At 34.5% G+C, this 20,539-nt stretch overlaps 1 protein-coding gene across 5 annotated transcripts in view; it reads right to left on the reverse strand.

Moving 5' to 3' along the window:
* The window catches only part of LOC111142051 (CCR4-NOT transcription complex subunit 2), a 121,311-nt gene that overhangs the window by 71,052 nt on the left and 29,720 nt on the right, over positions 1–20,539 (reverse strand). For 2 of the 5 annotated variants that reach the window (XM_022494986.1, XM_022494983.1), the window contains exon 2: positions 2,049–2,121. In XM_022494986.1, coding sequence (XP_022350694.1) covers positions 2,049–2,121 — 73 coding nt within the window. Of the gene's footprint in view, positions 1–2,048; positions 2,192–20,539 lie in introns of those variants that run through there. The other 3 variants (XM_022494985.1, XM_022494984.1, XM_022494988.1) reach the window with 2 other exon arrangements.

The raw sequence follows: 20,539 nt of genomic DNA on the forward strand, positions 1-20,539 counted from the left end.
CATCATGATCAGATGGGAAATTATATTTTTATACATGTACTTTGCAGGAGATGCTTCAAAAATAAAATTATTTTACAGGAGAAATTTAAATAATTGTTTCCAAGGGTATTTCAACAGGCATTAAGTGTCACTAAGTAACAATAAAAGAAAAAAGGGGAAAATATTTTCAGCCAGAAAAACACTAACCAAGAATTTTTTCAGGTACGTTAAGGAACCTGGATTAGTTATAAATAATGTAACTTGAACAACAGATTATTTTTAGAGTAGAATGAGCAGGAATTAGGAAATCTCTTTATGTATAAAACAATTTCATTTTATTCCTTTCTTAAATGTAAATTTTGGAATTCTGTATTAAAATGATTCTATGAAGTAAATTAACACTGTGCAGTCATACAAAAAAGTTTTATACTTACACTTTACAAACTTGATTATGAGCACAAAAAAGCTACATAGCCTAGAACCACAATATTCTTAAAATAATTTAGCAAAACCCATAAAAAGATGCAACAGCCCAAGTAGTACGACCAATTAAAACCTTATGAGTCAAGGTAGTTGGAAGTGGTTGTGAGGAAGGAGCTATTGCAAGTATGAAAATTAGCAAAGGCCGTTGTTAGTCAAGTCTATGAGAACTCTGAGTAGAAAAGGTTACAGGGAGGAACTGATTCTGCATTGCCGCAGCTATGGCTTATTAAAATCGTAACATTCTGGCAAGAAACTTCAGACAAGAAGTTAAGTGAAAGGAAGGATAATTTGACACTATTGTTATTAGGCACAGTGCTCAATCTTATAATCAAAGACTCTTTGCTATTAACACCATGAAGACCCATTCACAACTTTTTCCACTATCTACCTTTCCAATCTGAGGGAAAAAAAGATTAACTGGGCTTAAATAAATAATTAGCAGATAAATGGTTAGTGAATCAAAGCTGTTACCACACTAGTTGCCTTCAATAGTCTAGAGGGAATGAAACTGGTAGGTTAAAGGGTCTGAGGGACACTTGAGTCTGTATCAGTGCAGAAAGCCTAAAGCTTATTCATACTTGAGTGGTGAACTGTTCTCTATTGTGAATTGTTGCATAATTTGGTAATAAGTTATTATCAAATTTTAAAAAGGAGATTTTCTTTGAAAATATTAAATTGAAAAAATGTTTTTTAAATCACTACTTCATACCACTATCTTTCACCTTCTTTTAAAATCTAAGAAAGAGGGCGCCTGGGTGGCTCAGTGGGTTGAGCCGCTGCCTTCGGCTCAGGTCATGGTCTCAGGGTCCTGGGATCGAGTCCCGCATCGGGCTCTCTGCTCAGCCAAGAGCCTGCTTCCCTCTCTCTCTCTCTCTCTCTCTCTCTGTCTGCCTCTCTGCCTACTTGTGATCTCTGTCAAATAAATAAATAAAATATTAAAAAAAATAAAATAAAATCTAAGAAAGAAAAAGGAGTATTATACTTAAACCATCCTTTCAGCATCCTTAAATGCTACATAGGGAATGGATATTATTAACCAACTTAATAAATGACAAAACAAGAATCCAGCATTGTATGGATAGCAAGCTAATGAGAAATTCAATAGAATTTGGGTCTCTGAGCACCCCGGGATTTGCATTTCTATTTCTTTTATACTCTAACCAATTTTATCTACATTTCTGTGATGCTCTATTACTCTACATATAGCCTAAGAATTCAGGTTTAGTCTTCCAGGAATAATACATATGAAAGTAATCAGTACTTTATTTTACAGAATACTATCTCGAAACCCAGCCATGGAGTCATAAATTATGTATCAGATAATCTAAGTTTTGACATATACATAAAGCACCAGAAAAATGTTTTGATATTAAAAGAATATACATTTATCATAGCATCATTTATTTTGAAAAATGTCCCCACCTATTTCAACTGTCAAAGCCAACACATGTATTTTAAATTATAAACCAAATTTTTCAAACTGAAGTGCATCTAATCTGCTGGTGTCAATTAAATATAATACATTAAACAGTTCAATGCAGCTATATGAACAACAGAGAAAAAAGAAAAAAAAAAACTGATCTTACCTGGTAGTTTCTTTTCTCAGATAATGTATGTCCATCAGTCCTCACCATAGAGTCGTGTCCTTTCCTCACAGTACTGGAGGCAATCAAATAGAACTGTCACTCAAGGGTCGTGTCACAGGAAGGACCGCCCACCAGTTCTCCCTCTAGAGTGGAATTATCCAAAAGCCGTCAAAATTACTAACATGTAAATATATGAACAGTAGCAAAAATATCCAATATGATACACAGAAAACAAAAACTACTTTTTAAAAATTAATACAACCTCTTAACCACCTACGGAGGGCTAGAGTGGGCAGATACTTTGAGAATTTATTAACTATAAAGAACTCTTCCCTCCCACTTCTACTCACCCATTAAAACTGTCCACCAGACCTCACACACAAGGAAGACACATAAAAAAGTGGACAAAAAAATTCAGCCCTCAGCTGACATATTTTTTCTTTTAAGTACTCTCCTCTTAGTCTCAGAAATAACCAATTAATTCAGATTCAGTCATGTAATTTCAAATCATTGTCCTCCAAGTACTTGTTTAATACAGCTGTTATTCTTTCAGTTTATGAGGTTTATTCCTATGCCATAAGACTAGAATACATCATATATTCCCAGGATGATTAGTAGATATGAAGTTAATTCAATTTTCTATTAAACTGAATTATAATATAACTTTATTTTATGTTATATATAAATATATTTTATAAAAATATGATTTTCTATTAAAATTTACTCCAAGGAAGAAAAGCAACATATGTCAACTTTCTGGATGCCTTTATCCTTCAATCCACCAATTTTGTACACGCTCTAATAGAATTTATTTTTTCACATTAAAGCAGAAAAATAATGGAGCTCATTTCTTAACCTGGACAGATACCTAATTCCAAAATGATGAAGCACTGTACACCTCAGTTACCAAAATAAATAAACAAACCATTGAAGTAGAGGTGATAGTCCCTAGAGATGCTAGTTCAAAAATACAGATTTAAAACAAAAGATCAAAAATTCAAAAGTGGTATCTACAAAGAATTTGTAAATACATCTTACCAAGACCAATGTACCTCCTCTAAGTTTTAGTAAAATGTTTACCCTAGGGAAGTAGTAAGTATACCTATTAAAATAATATAATAAATAGTTGCTAACCACTAGAAATTATATTCAAATTTAGAGCAATTATTTAACATCATATGAAATTTACGAAGATAATAAAAACCTCTAATTTAAATTCATAGTAAGTGAGAATCAACTGGATTAAAACCAACCAACACACACACACACACACACACACACACACACACACACACACACACGGATTACCTCTAAAAAGTAATCTAATAAGAGAAAATGTTTTCAAGGAAAATAAATCACTGAAAATTAGTATGATTACATTTAAGTTTTAAAAAGAGTCCACATAATGAAAGCCTATATTGAAAACTGATATTCCATCTCTGGTTTTATATCTGATCACAAGTACAAAGTTAGTGAGTGCTATATTTTTACTTAATTTTAACCATCTTAGATTGTATGTTTGGCTGAAATATTTTAATATGCCTGGCTCAAGGTCAAAAATGCTAATTGTTCATTACCAATTTATATGTACTACTGATATTAAGTATGTCTCCTCAAAAATAACAGAGAAAGACTTTTTAAACCATAAGTATATTTATTACCATAAATGTAAACCTTATCATCTCTCAAGGAATTAGGTTATTCATAAAATAAAATTATCAAGTGAATTGATGTCCAAGAATAGTTAAGTGACACACATTCAGCTCCAACTTAAATTTTCATGACTGTTACAAAATGAGAGCAAAACTATTTTATTATGCATCCCATGAAAAAACATTAACCCCATTTTAATGTTAGTGCTTTATAAAAGTAGTAATTTAAAGCACTACTTGCCTTAACTATTAATCTAATCATGGCAACTCTGAATTCAGTGGATAATAATGTAAAGCTTCAGTTTTTTCTTACAGAGTAAAAATGCTTCCCTTGTTAAATTAGTTATGTTTATATTAAAGTACATGCATACCTTCACATTATGCATTTCATCAAAAGATGTTAGAAATCTAGTATCAGGCAAGATAATTTGAATGTAATTTAATATATTTTAGCATAACCTAACTATATAGGTTATAAAAAGACAACTAGGACTTTATATGCTAAATAAGACTTTAACTAAATATAAAAGTTATTATTTAATCTGTAAACTTACCAGCTAAAAGAAAAGTATTAATTTTGGAACACTATGAATTTTAGTACAAAGGAAAAACTTGTTTTTGTTCATTTCTTTTGTTTCTCCCTCTTGAGATAACTTCAAGTATTTCATGGCTTTGGGTTTCAGTCAACAGCCACTAAATGCTCTAAGGACTATATGAATCAATATTCTATTGATCAATAACTAAGACTCATCATCTCCTTTTGATAAAGGGAAAAAGGAATGGAGGCACTCTATTTTCTTTTAGGTAACCATAAAGAGCTAACATTTGTCACATTATCTTGTATTAAATAAAAATCTTCAGTAATAGATTGCGTTGATAATGGGAATGAAAGAATGCATAATATTAAAGAGAAGGTAACTATACATGTTAAGAGTATGTGAAAAGGAGCAAGTATGAGAAAACATGCCCTCTAACTGCCTACATTCACTGAAGTTTATAAACTGGTTTTCCTAAGTCCTGAATACTCAAAAGTAAGAAAAGACAAGTATTTATAAAACTACGGTGAAAATTTCCTATAAGGCAGGAGGCCTTCCAAGATGGAAAAACAGACTATATTTATCCTCCTGCCTTAAATAACTAGAAGATTAAATAAAATATTTAAAATAATGATTTTCAGACAACAGACATCATCTCAGGATGTGTCCTGAGACAGAAGAGAAAAAAGAACAACCGAACTAATGAAGCTCTACTGCTTGTGGAAGTATGCAGCTAAAACAGGGAGGGGGAAGGCAGAACCCAATCAAAGCCTAATGGTTTCAATGAGTTAAAGGAAAAGAACCCAGACCTAGGGGAGACACCAAGACAGCTAGAATTTGCAGTGCAAATGAAGAGAAGGAAGCTGCAGAGAAAGAGTTTCAAAGATCTGAAGACAACCAGATTGCCCTCAAGGTTTTAGTTGAGTACTTATCTGTGTACACATGTGAAAAAACTATTGAATCTGGAGAAAAAGCCTCTGAAAAGTAGTCAGACCAATCCTCAGAACTCAGGTTTCCATCATCTGGAGTAGGGCAGTTTTAACACATGAAATACTGACTAGAGTTCAGAAGCTAATAAATGCATGAACAATGAAACTGAGTAAGCTTTAGAATAAGGATGCTCTGGAGCAGCAGTTACAAAGATAAAACAAGCCTCAAAAGGATAAAGCTACTTCACTTTTTTTTTTTTTTTAAAGATTTTATTTATTTATTTATTAGAGATAGAGTGAGAGTGCACATGCCAGAGAGCAAGCAAGAGTGAGTGAGCACACATTGTGGGGGTTGGAGGGGAGGGGTAGAGGGAGAAGCAGACTCCTGCTGAGCAAGGATCCTGATGTGGAGCTCGATCCCACCACCCTGGGATCATGACCTGAGCTGAAGGCAGATGCTTAACTGACTGAGCCACCCAGGTGCCCCAGATGAAGCTACTTCTAAGTACCATAACTGTAACCCAAAACAAAACCCAACAATATTAAAAACAATACAACACACTCCCACAATTAAATAATATAAAATTAAATGTCTGGCATCCAATAAGAAATTACCAGTCATGTATAGAAACAGGAAATACACCCCAAACAAGGTGAATTATAATAAGGAGAAAGACCAGCAATGATACAGGTGATAGACTTAGTAGACAAGGAGACTAAAACAGATACTATAAATATATCCCATACATTCAAGAAGATAAAGAAACTATGAATATGGTAAGAGAAATGCAAGGTCATGGAAAAGACCTAAGTTAGCAACACAGGAATTTATGGTGACAGAAAAGTTCTGTATCATGCTTGTGGTGGTGGGTGTAATAGGATTCTACATGTTTGATAAAATACCACCAGAATGATAAAGACATACAAAAAAAGAGAGATCTGGTGAAAAGTATACTGTGTCAATTTCTGGTTTCAATAATGCACTATAGTTATAGAAGACATCACTGGAGGAAGATGGGTGATGGGCATATGGGGCTTCTCTGTGCTATTTTTGCATCTTCTTATGAGTTTATAATTATTTGAAAGTTAAAAAGATTTTTAAAAGGCTCAAACTGATCTTCTAGAAATAAAAATTCAGTATCTATAATTAAACATGCATTGGGTAAGATTAGCAGTCTTTTCTAAACTTTAAAGAAATGTTTAATGAACTGAAGACACAACTAGCAATAAAAAAAATACACACACATACATACATACATATATATATATATATATATATATATATATATATATATATATCCAGGGTACCTGGGTGGCTCAGTCCTTATAAGCATCTGCCTTTGTCTTGCGTCGTGATCCCAGGGTTCTGGGGTCAAGCCCCACGTCAGGCTCCCTGCTCAGTGGGAAGCCTGCTTCTCCCTCTCCTACCCCCCTGCTTGTATTCCCTCTCTTGCTGTCTCTCTCTGTCAAATAAATAAAATCTTTTAAAAAGCAAAAAAATTTTTTAAAAATCCAAAATTAAACACAGTGAAAATAAAAGGAACTGTGGGACAATGAAATGTGAGAGAATAACAAGTGAGACAGAGAACTACTGGGCAATATCAAGCAACTTAACATTAACATAACCAGTGCCTCAGAGCAAAAGAGTGGGAAGCAGAGAAAACAATGGCATTTTCCCTAAATCTGATGAAAACTATATTCATAGATTAAAGAACTTCAACAACCTTCAAAGAGAATGAGAGCAGCAACACCACCCTCATAACTTTAAAGTCAAGTTGCTGAAAAACAGTGAAGGAGAAATCTTAAAAAGCAGACATTAAGAGACAAACTATATACACAGAGAAAAATAACTCAGGAATGACAGCAGACTTCTCATTAAAAACAATGCAAAGCAGGGGAGAGTGGATCAACATTTTTAAACTACAGAAAGAAAAATATCAACTAAGATTTCTAAATTCAGGGGTGCCTGGGTGGCTCAGTCAGTTAAACGTCTGCCTTAGGCTCAGGTCATGATCCCAGAGTCCTGGGATCACGCTGGGCTCTGTGCACAGCTCTGTGCACAGCCCTCCCTCTGCCTCTTCCCCTGGCTTGTGCTCATCAAATAAATAAATAAAATCTTAAAAAAAAAAAAAATTCTAAATCCAGCTAAAATACCTTTCGAAAAATGAAGGCAAATACAGCCACTTTGGAAGAGCTTGGCAATTTCTTATAAAGTTAAACAGACTTACCACACACACACACAACCCAGCAACTGTGCCCTTGGGTATTTACCAGAGTGAACTAAAAACTTTTGTTCATTTGAAAACCTGTTCACAAATGTCTGTAACAATGAAGATGTCCTTTCAACAGCTGAATGAACAAAATGGTATATCTATACAATGAAATTCCACTCAACAATAAAAAAAAATTAGCTATTAATTCATGCAACACAAATTTTCAATGTATTTTGCTAACCAAAAAGGCTGTATATTACTTGTTTCCATTCATATGACATTTTGGAAAGGCAAAACTACAGGGACAGAAAATAAATCAGCGGCTGGCAGAAGACTAGAAAGGGGTGGGAGAAGTGACTGACTGCAAAGACAGACACACAGGGAAACTTTTAAAGAAATGGAACTATTCCATACAGCACTGATACGGTAGATAGATAATGCTATGCGTGTGTTAAAATCCACAGAACTTCACAACATAAAGAATGAACTTGAATGTGTGCAAATTTTAAAAGTCAACCAGGAGTTAGAAATGTAGACCTCAAAAAAGACTAACAGTATCATAAATGTATGAGTATGCAAAATGCAGTGACCTAAGTAACTTTAGAGAATGATGTTTTGACTGCTCGCTGTTAAGAGGGAAAAAGAAAACTCTACATAAATAGTGTATTTTAGTTGGTAAAGTGATCCATCACAGAGCTATGGGTTAATAATTCTGAAACTGCTATGCATGTCTACTAGAGATAAATATGAAGTAAAATAGACAGTGGTTGGTGGGAACCAGGTTTCTCACTATCAGAATTATTAGCAGTGCATTAGAGTCAGAAACATCTCTATTGGTATCAGTCTGTTCTCAATTATAAAACACTTCAAATAAAGTAACTGTTCAGATCATTACAGAAGAGATCATTTCACTAGTATATGTCACTTAAAAGTAGATTAAAAGTTGATAAAATGCTAGGTGATTAACAGGTATGTCAAAACTATATTTTAAAAGATAAGCATGATAAAAGGGTATTTAAAAGATTTTTTAACAATGTAAACAAACCCATTTTTAAAAGGCTCCAAATTTTATTGAATATTTGCAACCAAGTTAAGTAAGTTTATCTCTAATCTTTTTAAGAAAATGGTCACAGAATTAAATGTCAGGAATGCACAGTACTCTGTTTAACCATGTTATCACTAATGTCTACTCATGTGCAAAAATTTCTCTCAAACTCAGGATACTTTTAGAATAAATTAATGAATATACCAGTATAAATGGCAAAGGTTGAACATTTTACACCTCCCTTTTCTGTGCCGAAAAGCCTTAAAATAGATTTAGTCATGTTATCAGCTTAAAATCTGACAAGAAGCCACTAAGGGGGAAAATATAAACCATATCTTAAAATGAGAAAAACAACAAGTAGGCTATTCATTCTAGGTGTTTCCCTAAATCAGAGCTTAATTTAAAAAAAAAAAGCATGTATTATCTAGTATAGATGATAACTGAACCCCAATTTTACTTTCAGAAAAAAATTTCTCAGAATAAGATATTAGTGATGAGTAAAATCCCTAAAATATACTTGATTGGAGACTGAAAATAGTTATTAGTTTTATTCCCTGTGTTAAATTAAAATTTAGATGTGACATCATCATATAAAAATGTATACCTTGAATGGCACAAGAACCAGAAAATCTGAATTCTAGGATTAGCTTAATCAATTTCTCCTCTCTGACCGCAGTTTCCTAAGGAATTCACGAATTGTTTCTACAACATCTGTAATCTGGCAGTCTTTACCAACTCAACTTTTAAACTACAGTGTGAATATGGTCAGGTTAAGATGGTTAAACCAGTTGGACAGGCTTTATTTTTTTTTTAAGGGGACATTATAGTCCAAGTTGGCTATTAATTAAAATAGACTACCAGATGGGATCAATTTCACTGGAGTTCAATAAAAGCTGAAGCACACTCAGCCATTATCTTGAAACTATTAGGGTTTCTCAATTCCAGAACTATGTCAAGAGACTTCTTGTATATAAGGAAGACTGTAGTTATAAAATGTTATGAACTTATTTTCTGAACTAATTTTTTGTTCAATCACATGGATAAATGTTTTTAATATTCTGAGTTGATGACTTGTGGTACATACAAGAAACGTGGGAGGATGAAACAGAAATAAGTAAAACTCAAGAATATCAGTTTCATACCAAACTGAGTCTGGGAAAACTGCCGCATTAACTAAAAATAGTTTATCTGAATGTTTTAATAATACAGGTTTCATGGGTCTGTAATTATCATGTAAAATGAAAAGTTGCCTATATTTACAAAGAAAAATAAAAGTAAACTGACAGTATTCTCTTGAAATCAATTTACTCTCTGGTTGTCATAATTTCATATTTTGTAACTCAATTTGGTGTGTCTTCTATTTTCTGTAGTGGTAGCCTCCCTGATGCACTACTTCTAAATTTCTGTGTAGGTCTCTCACATATATGCCAAGGAGGATTCTAGCCACCAGATACACAGAATTTAGTATGAGTAGAAAAATCAGTAAATCATCTAAAACACCCAGCATCTCAAGACAGAAATTTTCTACTACCAAGTCTTAAAAGTTCCAAATAAAATGAAAGACAATTAAGACAGGCCCTGAACCTAAATGACAAAAGTTCAACTATTTTTTGAACCACAAGCTTGGGAATCAAAAGCTCCTTCTTTATTTTAGTCTTAAATGAAATTAAAGTCCAAACTTAAGACAACCAAGAGCCTTCTAATCTTCCTGCTACCTGAAAACTTACATATGTTTACACAAGTTGTTTAACCTGAGTGATTCAATTTCTTCACAGGAAATTAAGATCTACGAAATCTAGCTCATGACTATGACCAAATAAATTTGTAAACCAGATATATGATACATAAAACTTCACTTAAGTAACTGTTGTTTGAATTAATTGACTAATTGAATGTGTAAATGGTGTAAATTATTAGTACTTAGCTAATTTCCTGCCAGTTTAGAGCTAAAGAAAGTATTAAAATTAATGAATGTTTTAGAGCCTTTCATTACAATTGGCTAAAAATCCACAAAGATTTCCAAGGATTGAAGTAGCTATTGCCAAAGCAGTCCCTCTAAAATAAAACCACGTCATATTAGCTTCACAGTCTACTGTGGAATGGACTAATTCTATTAATTCAACAGGGGAACCTGCTGAAGTTATAATCTATAATTACAACTCCTTAAAATATATAACAACTCCCCTGTTACTCTGCCTTGCAGAATGGCTGTAAAGTCATTAAGTATAGTTATTTCATATCAGCAATTAAAAATACCGCATGTGAAGGAGAAATCTGAAAACTGCAATTCTAATGTACTAAAAATTTTTATAGGTAATATATATTTTTCTCATAATTTACAAGCTGTTGATACTAGTGATAATGTGATTATCAGAACTGCCTAGTTCATATCCACCGCTTAGGCTTACCAAATTATCTCTGAAAAAAATGGTGACAAAGGGAAATTAAATGGCTTCTTATAAAAAGTAATTAAAAAGTTGCTCTCCACCAAGGAGCACTTGGGTGGCACAGTTGGGGGAGCAGCCGGCTCTTGATTTCAGCTCAGGTTATGATCTCAAGGTCCTGGGATACAGCCCCACACTGGGCTTCAGCACGAGTCTGCTTGAATTCTCTCTCCCTCTGCCCCTCCGCCCCTGAGCATGAACATGTGCAGTCTCTCTCAAGTGTTTTTTTAAAAAGTTGTTCTTGAAATAAATCTAACAAATTAATTATATATTTTTAACTCTCAAAACTAATTATTTTTCCAGTTTTCATAACAGAGTATTAAATAAAGCTTAAGTAAAAGAGCAGAAAATAATTACAACTGCCCATTAAAGAAAATAACCTAATAACTGGTGAACACCAACTATATGAACACTTCTTAAACACCTCAAAGTTTAGTCTTTATACAGAAGAGGCAAACTGTACACAGTTTTTTATGTTATGGGCAAGGGAATGGCCAAAGGCACTCTGCAGAGACCTGGTACACGACTGTCTAGGGCACTAACAAAGTAAGAGAAATGGGTATATTTATAGAAGACGGAAACAGGCTAAAGGATTTATACTGTTTTTTCATCACCAGATGCAAATAAAATCACCTAGGGAATTAAAAAAAAGTACTGATGTCTCCTCCCTTGCCCCTACTTTCATTACTTGGGACAAGGATGGAACCTGGTCATTAAGGTGCTTTTTTTTTTTTTTTTTTACTTATTTGACAGAGATCACAAGTAGGCAGAGAGGCAGGCAGAGAGAGAGAGAGGGGGAAGCAGGCTCCCCGCCAAGCAGAGAGCCCGATGTGGGGCTCGATCTCAGGACCCTGAGATCATGACGTGGGCTGAAGGCAGAGGCTTAATCCACTGAGCCACCCGGGCGCCCCCATTAAGGTGCTTTTTAAAGAACTCCAGATGATTCTAACGTACAGCCAAGGTTAAGGCTATCAGGGCTAAGAATGAACAGGAAAGTTTTCATCTCAGCATTAAGTATTTACCAAAAATAAACACTATAAATTAAAGGTAGTTTAAGAGTATTATTCATTTCCTTTGCATGCCAATGTGCCCTTGCCCTGCCTCTTATTCCTACCTCCGAGAGATAATGCTAAGCCTTAAACATTTAAATTTTTAAAATGTTTTTTTTTTAAAGATTTTATTTTTATTTATTTGACAGATAGAGATCACAGGTAGGCAGCCAGACAGGCAGAGAGAGAGGAGGAAGCAGGCTCCCTGCTGAGCAGAGAGCCCGATGTGGGGCTCGATCCCAGGACCCTGGGATCATGACCTGAGCCAAAGGCAGAGGCTTTAACCCACTGAGCCACCCAGGCGCTCCCTAATTTTTAAAATGTTTTAAAAAGATTTCTTCAGTTGAAATACACTCATTACTAAGTTCAGAAGTGGCTAATACAAAAAAGTAGATGCAAACATTACAAAAAACTTCTTTGTTAGAAGAAATTCCTAACATAGTATGGGTTTCCCTCACTATCTGGAAGTTTGCACTACGCTACTTCACTTTTATAAAAAACCTATATTAGTATCTGCTTTTGCTAACTGAAAGAAATCCAAAGAGGATTTTCATTTCTAGGAAAAGGTAATTGTTTCTTTGCTTTACGTTGTTTCACTTAGGTTAAGGTTTCACAGGAATGCTCTACTTTCAGATAGCAGGGAAACCTCTACTGAGGTTTTATTAATTTTTTTTATCATTTTATTTATTTGAGAGAAAGCACACAAGCAGGGGGGAGGGGCAGAGGAACAAGCAACTCTCCACCCCCACCCCTCCAATGCTGAGCAGGGAGCTGGACTCGGGGCTCCATCCCAAGACCTTGAGATCATGACCTGAGCTGAAGTCAGACACTTAACCAACTGAGCCACCCAGGGACCTCTGTTCTTAAGGTGGTTTTTTGGTTTTTGTTTGTTTGTTTTAAATATTTTATTTATTTATTTGACAGAGAGAGAGACAGCGAGAGCAGGAACACAAGCAGGGGGAGCGGGAGAGGGAAGGAAGGAAGCCTGATATAGGGCTAAATGCCAGGGTTCTGGGATGATGACTTGAGCCGAAGGCAGATGCTTAACGACTGAGACACCCAGTTGCCCCTGTACTTAGGTTTTAAAAATATGTCCACATCTTAACATTCCTTCCTAGAAACGTAATATTACCTATTATTTGCCAAGTATTAGGCACTGTGCACTAAATACCTTACCTGTGTAATTTCCTTCAATCCTCAGAATAATTCAGTAAACATACCATCCCTTTTGTACAGATGAGAAAACAAACTAAGAATAAGATCAAGAACTAGTAGTGAGTTAATTAGAAGTAACAAAACCAGAATTTGAGTTCATACCTACTTGACTTGAATCCAAGTCTTAACCACTAGCTTTACTACTTCCCACACATTTTTCATGAAAAAGTTATTTTTTGTTATGAAACCATTTCAAGAATTTCTAGCTATCAAATAATACTTCTCCTCGAAAGTCTCATTCTTCTGCTACAATGAAGAAATTAGCAATGGGGAGCAAAGTGACGGACATTACTCACTCAGCTGGAGAGTCAAAGTTCAGAAAGAAGGTGATCAGGAAGTACCCACAATACTGTTTCAGACAAAACATCAGAAGCTAAGCAGAGAAAAAATAGACACTAACAGCTAAACTGTTTTATTTAATTTTAAAGCTGGCAGATTATTCTGGTCAACCAAGGTCTTGCTATCTGTTCCAGCCACAGAAATGAATAAATTCAATGTATGTTATCTTTACACAATTCTTCATAAAGAATTCATAAATTCCTTTACAAATCCACTTTCTACATCTCTATCACCACCAGCACAGTTCAAGCCACAATTATTTCTTACCTAATTGGTCTCCCTCTATTGTTTCCTCTAAGAACCATCTACCAACCAATTTGGTCTAGGTATCAGTGCATTTTGGTATCTAGGAGTCAGATGAGATGAAACAAGCAAAGGAAATTGAAGGAGCATCAGTGATGGAGATGAAAACCAAGGAGGGTATGTAAGTATGTTCAAAGTTTACCTGGAAAAGTGGTTCAAGGAAGAGCATAATGAATTGTTTCAAACACCGTTGAGTAAAAAAAATACATTAAGATGGAAATTAATCTTTGGATTTAACAGCATGAAAGTCAATCGTAATCCTGAAATAAATAATTTTGGTGGAATGGGAAATAACAACACTGACTCGATCAGATTCATAAAAGAATAGAAGGAAAAAACTGGAAACAAACTATAGACATCCTTTTCAAGAAGTTTTGCCATAAATGTGAGGAGGAAATGGGAAATGTCTGAAGGAAAATCTGCTTCTGTTTTCCATTTTCTTAATAAAATAAGAAATTAGGTCATCAACTCAGAGTGAAGATATAAAAAGAAGTATTAGAAATTTGAAGAGGGAGAAAAAGGTGTGAAACAGTGTTCTAAGAAAGTAGGAGAGACAAGAGATCAGAGGAAATGCCTCTGCCATGCAGAACTGCCAACTCTAAGTTGGTATTCATCGTTCTACTTTTCTCCAGCCACATGCAGCTGCAGTGGTTTGATTAACCAAAGCTAGTGAGTACAGTGAAACATGAGAAAGGAAAGGAGACGAAGGGTATAGGCAAAATGGTAATCACAATGATAGGTAAGAAAAGAAGTGAGGGTATATCTTACCATTTGCTTAAATTACAGCCATATTGGCTTTCTTTGTGACTCTCAAACACACCATGTCAGTTCTCATCTTAGGACCTTTACCTCAGTTGCTCCTTTTCAGTGATCTTCCTGCAAATTTTCACATGCCAGTTTCTTGACACTCACATCTCTACTTAACTATATTTTTCTTCAAAGAGGCCTTCCCTGAACATTCACTATCTGAATTTTGTTCTCATGTGTTTACTACAGTTCACCCCCTTAGAATGCAAGCTCCTTAAACAGAGAAATCTTATTTTGCTTACCATTTAAAATACCTAAAATAGTTACAAAATAGAAGCTTTTCAACTAATTCATTGAATAAATGAGCCATAAAAATATGCTAAACCCCTTACTAAGGTTAATATGAAAACACCATTTTCCTTAAAAGGACTGCGATAAAAGCATCTTGTCTGATAAGAACAAGATCAGTAATCACAGGTTAATTTTAAAGTTGGCTGCCACAAATATCATCCAAAAAAATTAAATACATTGCAAATATAATGCACATTTATTACCCTTGATATTTTCATGCAGGACTAGGCCTTTGCTTTAAGTTTAGGATTATTAAGTAAGTTATCACATGATCTTTCTGTATAAACCACATCTATAATGCATGTCTTAATATTTCCAGTTTTAATCTAGTTCAAAGTTGAACAAGATCTTAGAAATACTTAAGTAACAGAATCTTTCTGAATTTTTATAAATATTTTCTAGTGTTTTTAGTAATTGCCTCTGATACAGCACTACTGGTTGACTTCATTAATGGTCCTTCTCCCTTGTGAATGCTACGGTTGTTCACGTATTCAACCATTTCCATATGTGTTAGGGGAATATACTAATTAGTCTAAGTCAATAGGACAATGCTACCCATTTCTCAATAAATGATTTATGGAAGGGTATTTGAACCAATTCTGGCCACTGCAACATGCAGGGAAATCTAATGGTAGAATACTAAGAAAGGGGGAGAAAAAAGTCTTTCTTTTTCCCCTGGATGTTGTCATATCAGAATACCCCATCTAGAACTACTTACTGAAGCCATCTTATAACCATAATGAGAGCTAGCTCAAAGGGAATAAGACATTCTAACAACTGGAAACAGAAAGATGGAAAGAAGACTGGCCCTGGTGTTGATCACACAGCTGCTGCATTCACCAATACAAAAACATTCCTCCAAATATGTGAAAAAGTTAATTTCCTTTACTGTTTAGTTAGTTGAACCAAAAGCTTCCTAAACCTTTAGGCTTATCTACACCTATAACACATTAATAATTTTCAAAGCACTTTTTTCAAAGTCTTCCCAAAGCATCCACCTTGTTTTTTATTAAAACAATTCTTTCTACACTTCTATTTCAGTAGCTTAGGTCATATTTGGAGTAAAAACTACATTAACATGGCCATAAAAACTAATTCGAATACATGTAACTAAGATGGCAAGAGACAGATACAAGAGTAAGCTAGAGTAGTTCACAAGCTGTTGAGTGCTCAGAATACCATGGACCAAAGGAATTCGAAACAATGGTTGAAAAGAGCATGCCAGTTAAGTAGAAGTTTGTTAAGGACATCAGTCACAAACACATTTCTGTTGGTCTCTGAGGGGACAATAGCTAAAAAAAACCTATAAAAACTTAGGACATATGTTTCCAGGAGAGAAATTAAAAGTAGAGAAAACCTAGAGTCAAAGAAGAATATGAGCCTATTTAGTCTTAACTCTAGCCAAGCAGCACAGAAGTAAAAGAACACAGAATCTATAAAGAATCTTTACCCCAATATGTATTGTTTTACTGCTAGTGAATTAAGAATACGGACAAAATTCTGCAATTCAAAACTTTCAGGCAATAAAGACAAGCTTTATTTGCTTAAGAGCCAAGTTCATTTTATCATGTGTCATATTAAGGATAACTATAGCTGTTGTCATTTATAAGGAATATTTGTATCCCCACTTAAGAAATAGAAATTTATCACTTGAAACAACTATTCACTATTAAAACAGTTAAAGATCCTTGATACTAATTAATAATCATGCTCTTCTAACTTCCTTCCAAAAATAATTACTAAGCTGTACCACATGGTAGGTAATAAACAAATAGTAATAGTAAAAAAGAGAACTCAATGAGAAACAGAAGTAAGAAACACAAAACTAGAGAATTTATTTCTGTAATAAGAACTCCACTTGTAAATATCCTGGGGTCAGAAACCATGTTTTCAAATTATTCTCCATGGAGTTATAATGCAGTGAGTAACACAAAGTTACAAATGGCAGTAATATTCACATCTTAATGATAACATTCCTTCACTAAGAAATGTAATTAATATGTATTAAACATAATTTGATGTTTACCTAACATAATTAACAATAGCTTAAATGTCTTGGTGCCGAAGTTCTTAACCTGGGTTCTACAAATTCTCGGTCTGTTGATGAAATACAGAAGGTACATGAACTTGAGTAAGAAATAACATCTTTATTGTTATGAACCTCTGATTGGAATTTAGTATTTCCTTAATTATAAATGTAAGCAACAACCTATAGCAGTATTAGTTATACCATTAGAAACCACAGATATCTATCACTTTAGTTGCTTCAAATCTCAAATTTCCATTTATGCATTACTAGATTAAGAACTGTACACTACTAGACTTTGAGATGTGCATTACTAAATACATTCTAGGGGCTCCTGGGTGGCTCAGTGGTTAAAGCCTCGGCCTTCGGCTCAGGTCATGATCCCAGGGTCCTGGGACAGAGCCCCGCATCATCATCGCATCATCATCGGGCTCTCTGCTCAGCAGGGAGCCTGCTTCCCTTCCTCTCTCTCTGCCTGCCTCTCTGCCTACTTGTGATCTCTCTCTGTGAAATAAATAAAATATTTAAAAAAACATTCTAATACATAATTAGATGCCTCATATGCATATACATTTAATTTTGCATGATTAAGATATTACTTCAGACAGGGATCCACATGCATCACCACAGACCAAACAGGTTCAAGGCCCAAAAAGGAATAAGAACACCTAGATTAGAGTATCAGAACATGGATTAGATTGTTTGCAGTGGTAACGCCAAAGAACTTAAGGACTGAAAAAAGCCTCAGGAGCATATTTAATTAAAATTCAAAGATAAATTGTGGCCTGGTAGAACTTAAGTGCCTTCTTCAAGGTCACATACCCAGCTATTTAGTGACAGGGCCAGAGAAAACAGAATCTAGGTTTTCTGACTCACAAACTAAACGAACTTTGATGTGACTGGGATATAAGAAAGCAAGACAGGGCAAAGATAACTCTGCAAATACATGCCAAAAAGTTATCAGGAAAGAAATGAATTATACAGGAAGAAGAGCTAGTTTGAAAAAGAAAATGGTTGGTTGAGGTGTTAAAGTGTTTTAAAATATATTATAGGGGCTTCTGGCCAGCTCAGTCAGAAAAGCATGTGACTCTTGATCTCGGGGTTGTAAGTTGGAGCCCTGTGTTAAGTGTAGAGATTATGTAAAAATAAGATCTTAAATAAATAAAAATAAAAACAAATTCCACATCACATGCCAACACAAATACTGGAAAAAACAGTCAGAAAACAAATAGGTGAGATACTTTTTGCATATTGAATGCAAAGAAATGTTCTGAACACCTGAATATTCTAAATTGTCTATAATACACTGTCTCCCCCACTTTCCTGAAACAGGAACTTCTCAATCTGTTTTCCCACTTTATAAAAAGAAATGGATAGAATGAAAATTTTACTTCCTTCCTGACCTATAAGAATTAGAACAGCATAAGCACAACAGTAAATATCAAATAACAGTTGGAATCAGTCAGAGAAAAGAAAGCAGAAACTGTGGCAAGTGAGTCTGAACTCTGGACCACCTAAAGAAGGTAGTTGCTACTGCTCATCTCTAGTTAAATGCCACAAGAAATGTCAACCCAGAATTCTAGATGGAATAAAAGTAGCCTTCAAAAATGAAAAGGAAATAAGTACATTTTCAGATGAAAGAAAACGAAGATAATTAATCATAAGCAGACCTGCCTGAAGAAAGGAATTTTATTTGGACAAAGAGAAACAACACCAGAATTTCATGAACAAAAAAAATAGCAAATATGTGGATATGTATAATAGACGAAGTTGGCAAAGTTTTCCTGTAAAGGGCCAGCCAGAGAGTACGTATTTAAGGCTTTGCAGGCCAAATGGTCTCTGTTGTAACTAATCAATTCCAAATTGCAGAGCAATAAAAACCATAGACAATACATAAACTAACAGGTCTGGCTGTATTCCAATAAAATTTACAGAAGCAGGTGGCAAGCTGGATTTGGCCTACAGTAACAGTCTGCCAATCCCTGTGATAGACTATGCTTTTCTTCTTAAATTCTTTAAAGTATGCAAAATAATTGAAAGCAAAATTTACATCACTGTCTAAAGAGATATTCAAACCATGTGGATGAAATGCAACAACTACAACACAGAGGAGGGTGAAGAAAGGAAACTACATGGTGACAAGATTTCCACATTTTAATTCAAGTAGTAAAACATAAATTTTAAGTGCAATAGGTTAACTGTATACCTAATTAAAATATATTCAACATCTAATGCCGGGTACCTCTGAGTATAACCTTATTTGACATAAAGCCTCTGTAGATGCAATCAAGTTTAAAAGAGATCATACTAGATTTGGGTGGGCCCAAATCTGATGGCTGGTATTTTTACAACAAAGGGAGGGAGACAGAGAGACATACACAGAACAAAAAAACCCTAAGTGAAGATGAGGCAGAAATTGGAGTGATACAGTTATATAAGCTAAAGAATACCAACAACTAGTGACAACCATCAGAAGCTAGAAGAGACAACAAAGGATTCTTCTCTAAAGCCTTCAAAAGGAACATGACCCTGCTCATGCCTCCATTTCAAACTTTTAACCTCCAAAATCAACACACAATATGAATTATGTATACTGGGAAAAAAAGTGAATTCACAATTAAAATCCTCCAGGCCCAAACAGTTTCACCAGTGACTTCTACCAACATTTAAAGAATAACAATTCAAGACATTTTCCAAAAAAGAGAACATGATGGATTACTTCCAAAGACATTTTTATGAGACTAACATTATAATGATACCAAAACCAAAGATAATTCAGGAAAAGAAAAAGCTTAAAAACCAATATTCCTCCTGAACATAGGTGCAAAAATTCCCAATAAAACATCAGCAAATTAAATTCAACAAAATACCTAAACACTAATAAACAATGTACAAATAAAGCTTACTCTGGGAATACATTTGGTCTCCTTTCTTCTCTCAGTTTCTTTAAATAACATGAAATCATATGAAGGAATAATAACAATATACTGTTGGGTTTATAAAATAATACCTGTAATATGTATAACAGCAGCACAAAAAAAAGAAAATAAAGCTACGCAGAAATAAAATTTCTACATTTCACTGCCATTAGTGTTAAGTCTGAAACAGACTCTGACACAGTAAGTTGCATATGATAAGCTCTCATGCAACAACTAAAAAAATACAAAAGAACATAGTGAAAATACCATTAAAAGAATTAAAAGGTTACGATGACGGGGGGGGGACGACACTTGATGCAAAAGAACACAGTAAAGGAAAAATTAAAAAAAAACAAGAAAACAAATAAAAATGGCAGACAGGTTATACTACATCAATATTAAATAAACAATCCAACAAAAGGCAGTGTCAGACTGTAACAAGTCAGAACCAATAAATTACATGTTGTCTGTAAGAGACACACTTTACACTCATGGTCACCTGGGTGACTCAGTTAAGTATCTGACTCTTGGTTTTGGCTCAAGTAGTGATCGCCCCATGGAGAGATTAAGCCCCATGTCGGGACTCCCTACTAAGCGGGGCGTCTTCTTCCCCTCTGCTCCTCCCCCTACTCACCTGCGTGTGTGTGCACTCTAATAAATAAATTTTTAAAAATTAAATTAAAAATGCAAATAAACTGAAAGTAAAAGTGAGGGGAAAATATAT

The sequence above is a fragment of the Enhydra lutris genome, unplaced genomic scaffold (genome assembly GCF_002288905.1).
Source record: "Enhydra lutris kenyoni isolate GAN:26980312 unplaced genomic scaffold, ASM228890v2 scaffoldscaffold7, whole genome shotgun sequence".
NCBI classification, from domain to species: domain Eukaryota; kingdom Metazoa; phylum Chordata; class Mammalia; order Carnivora; family Mustelidae; genus Enhydra; species Enhydra lutris.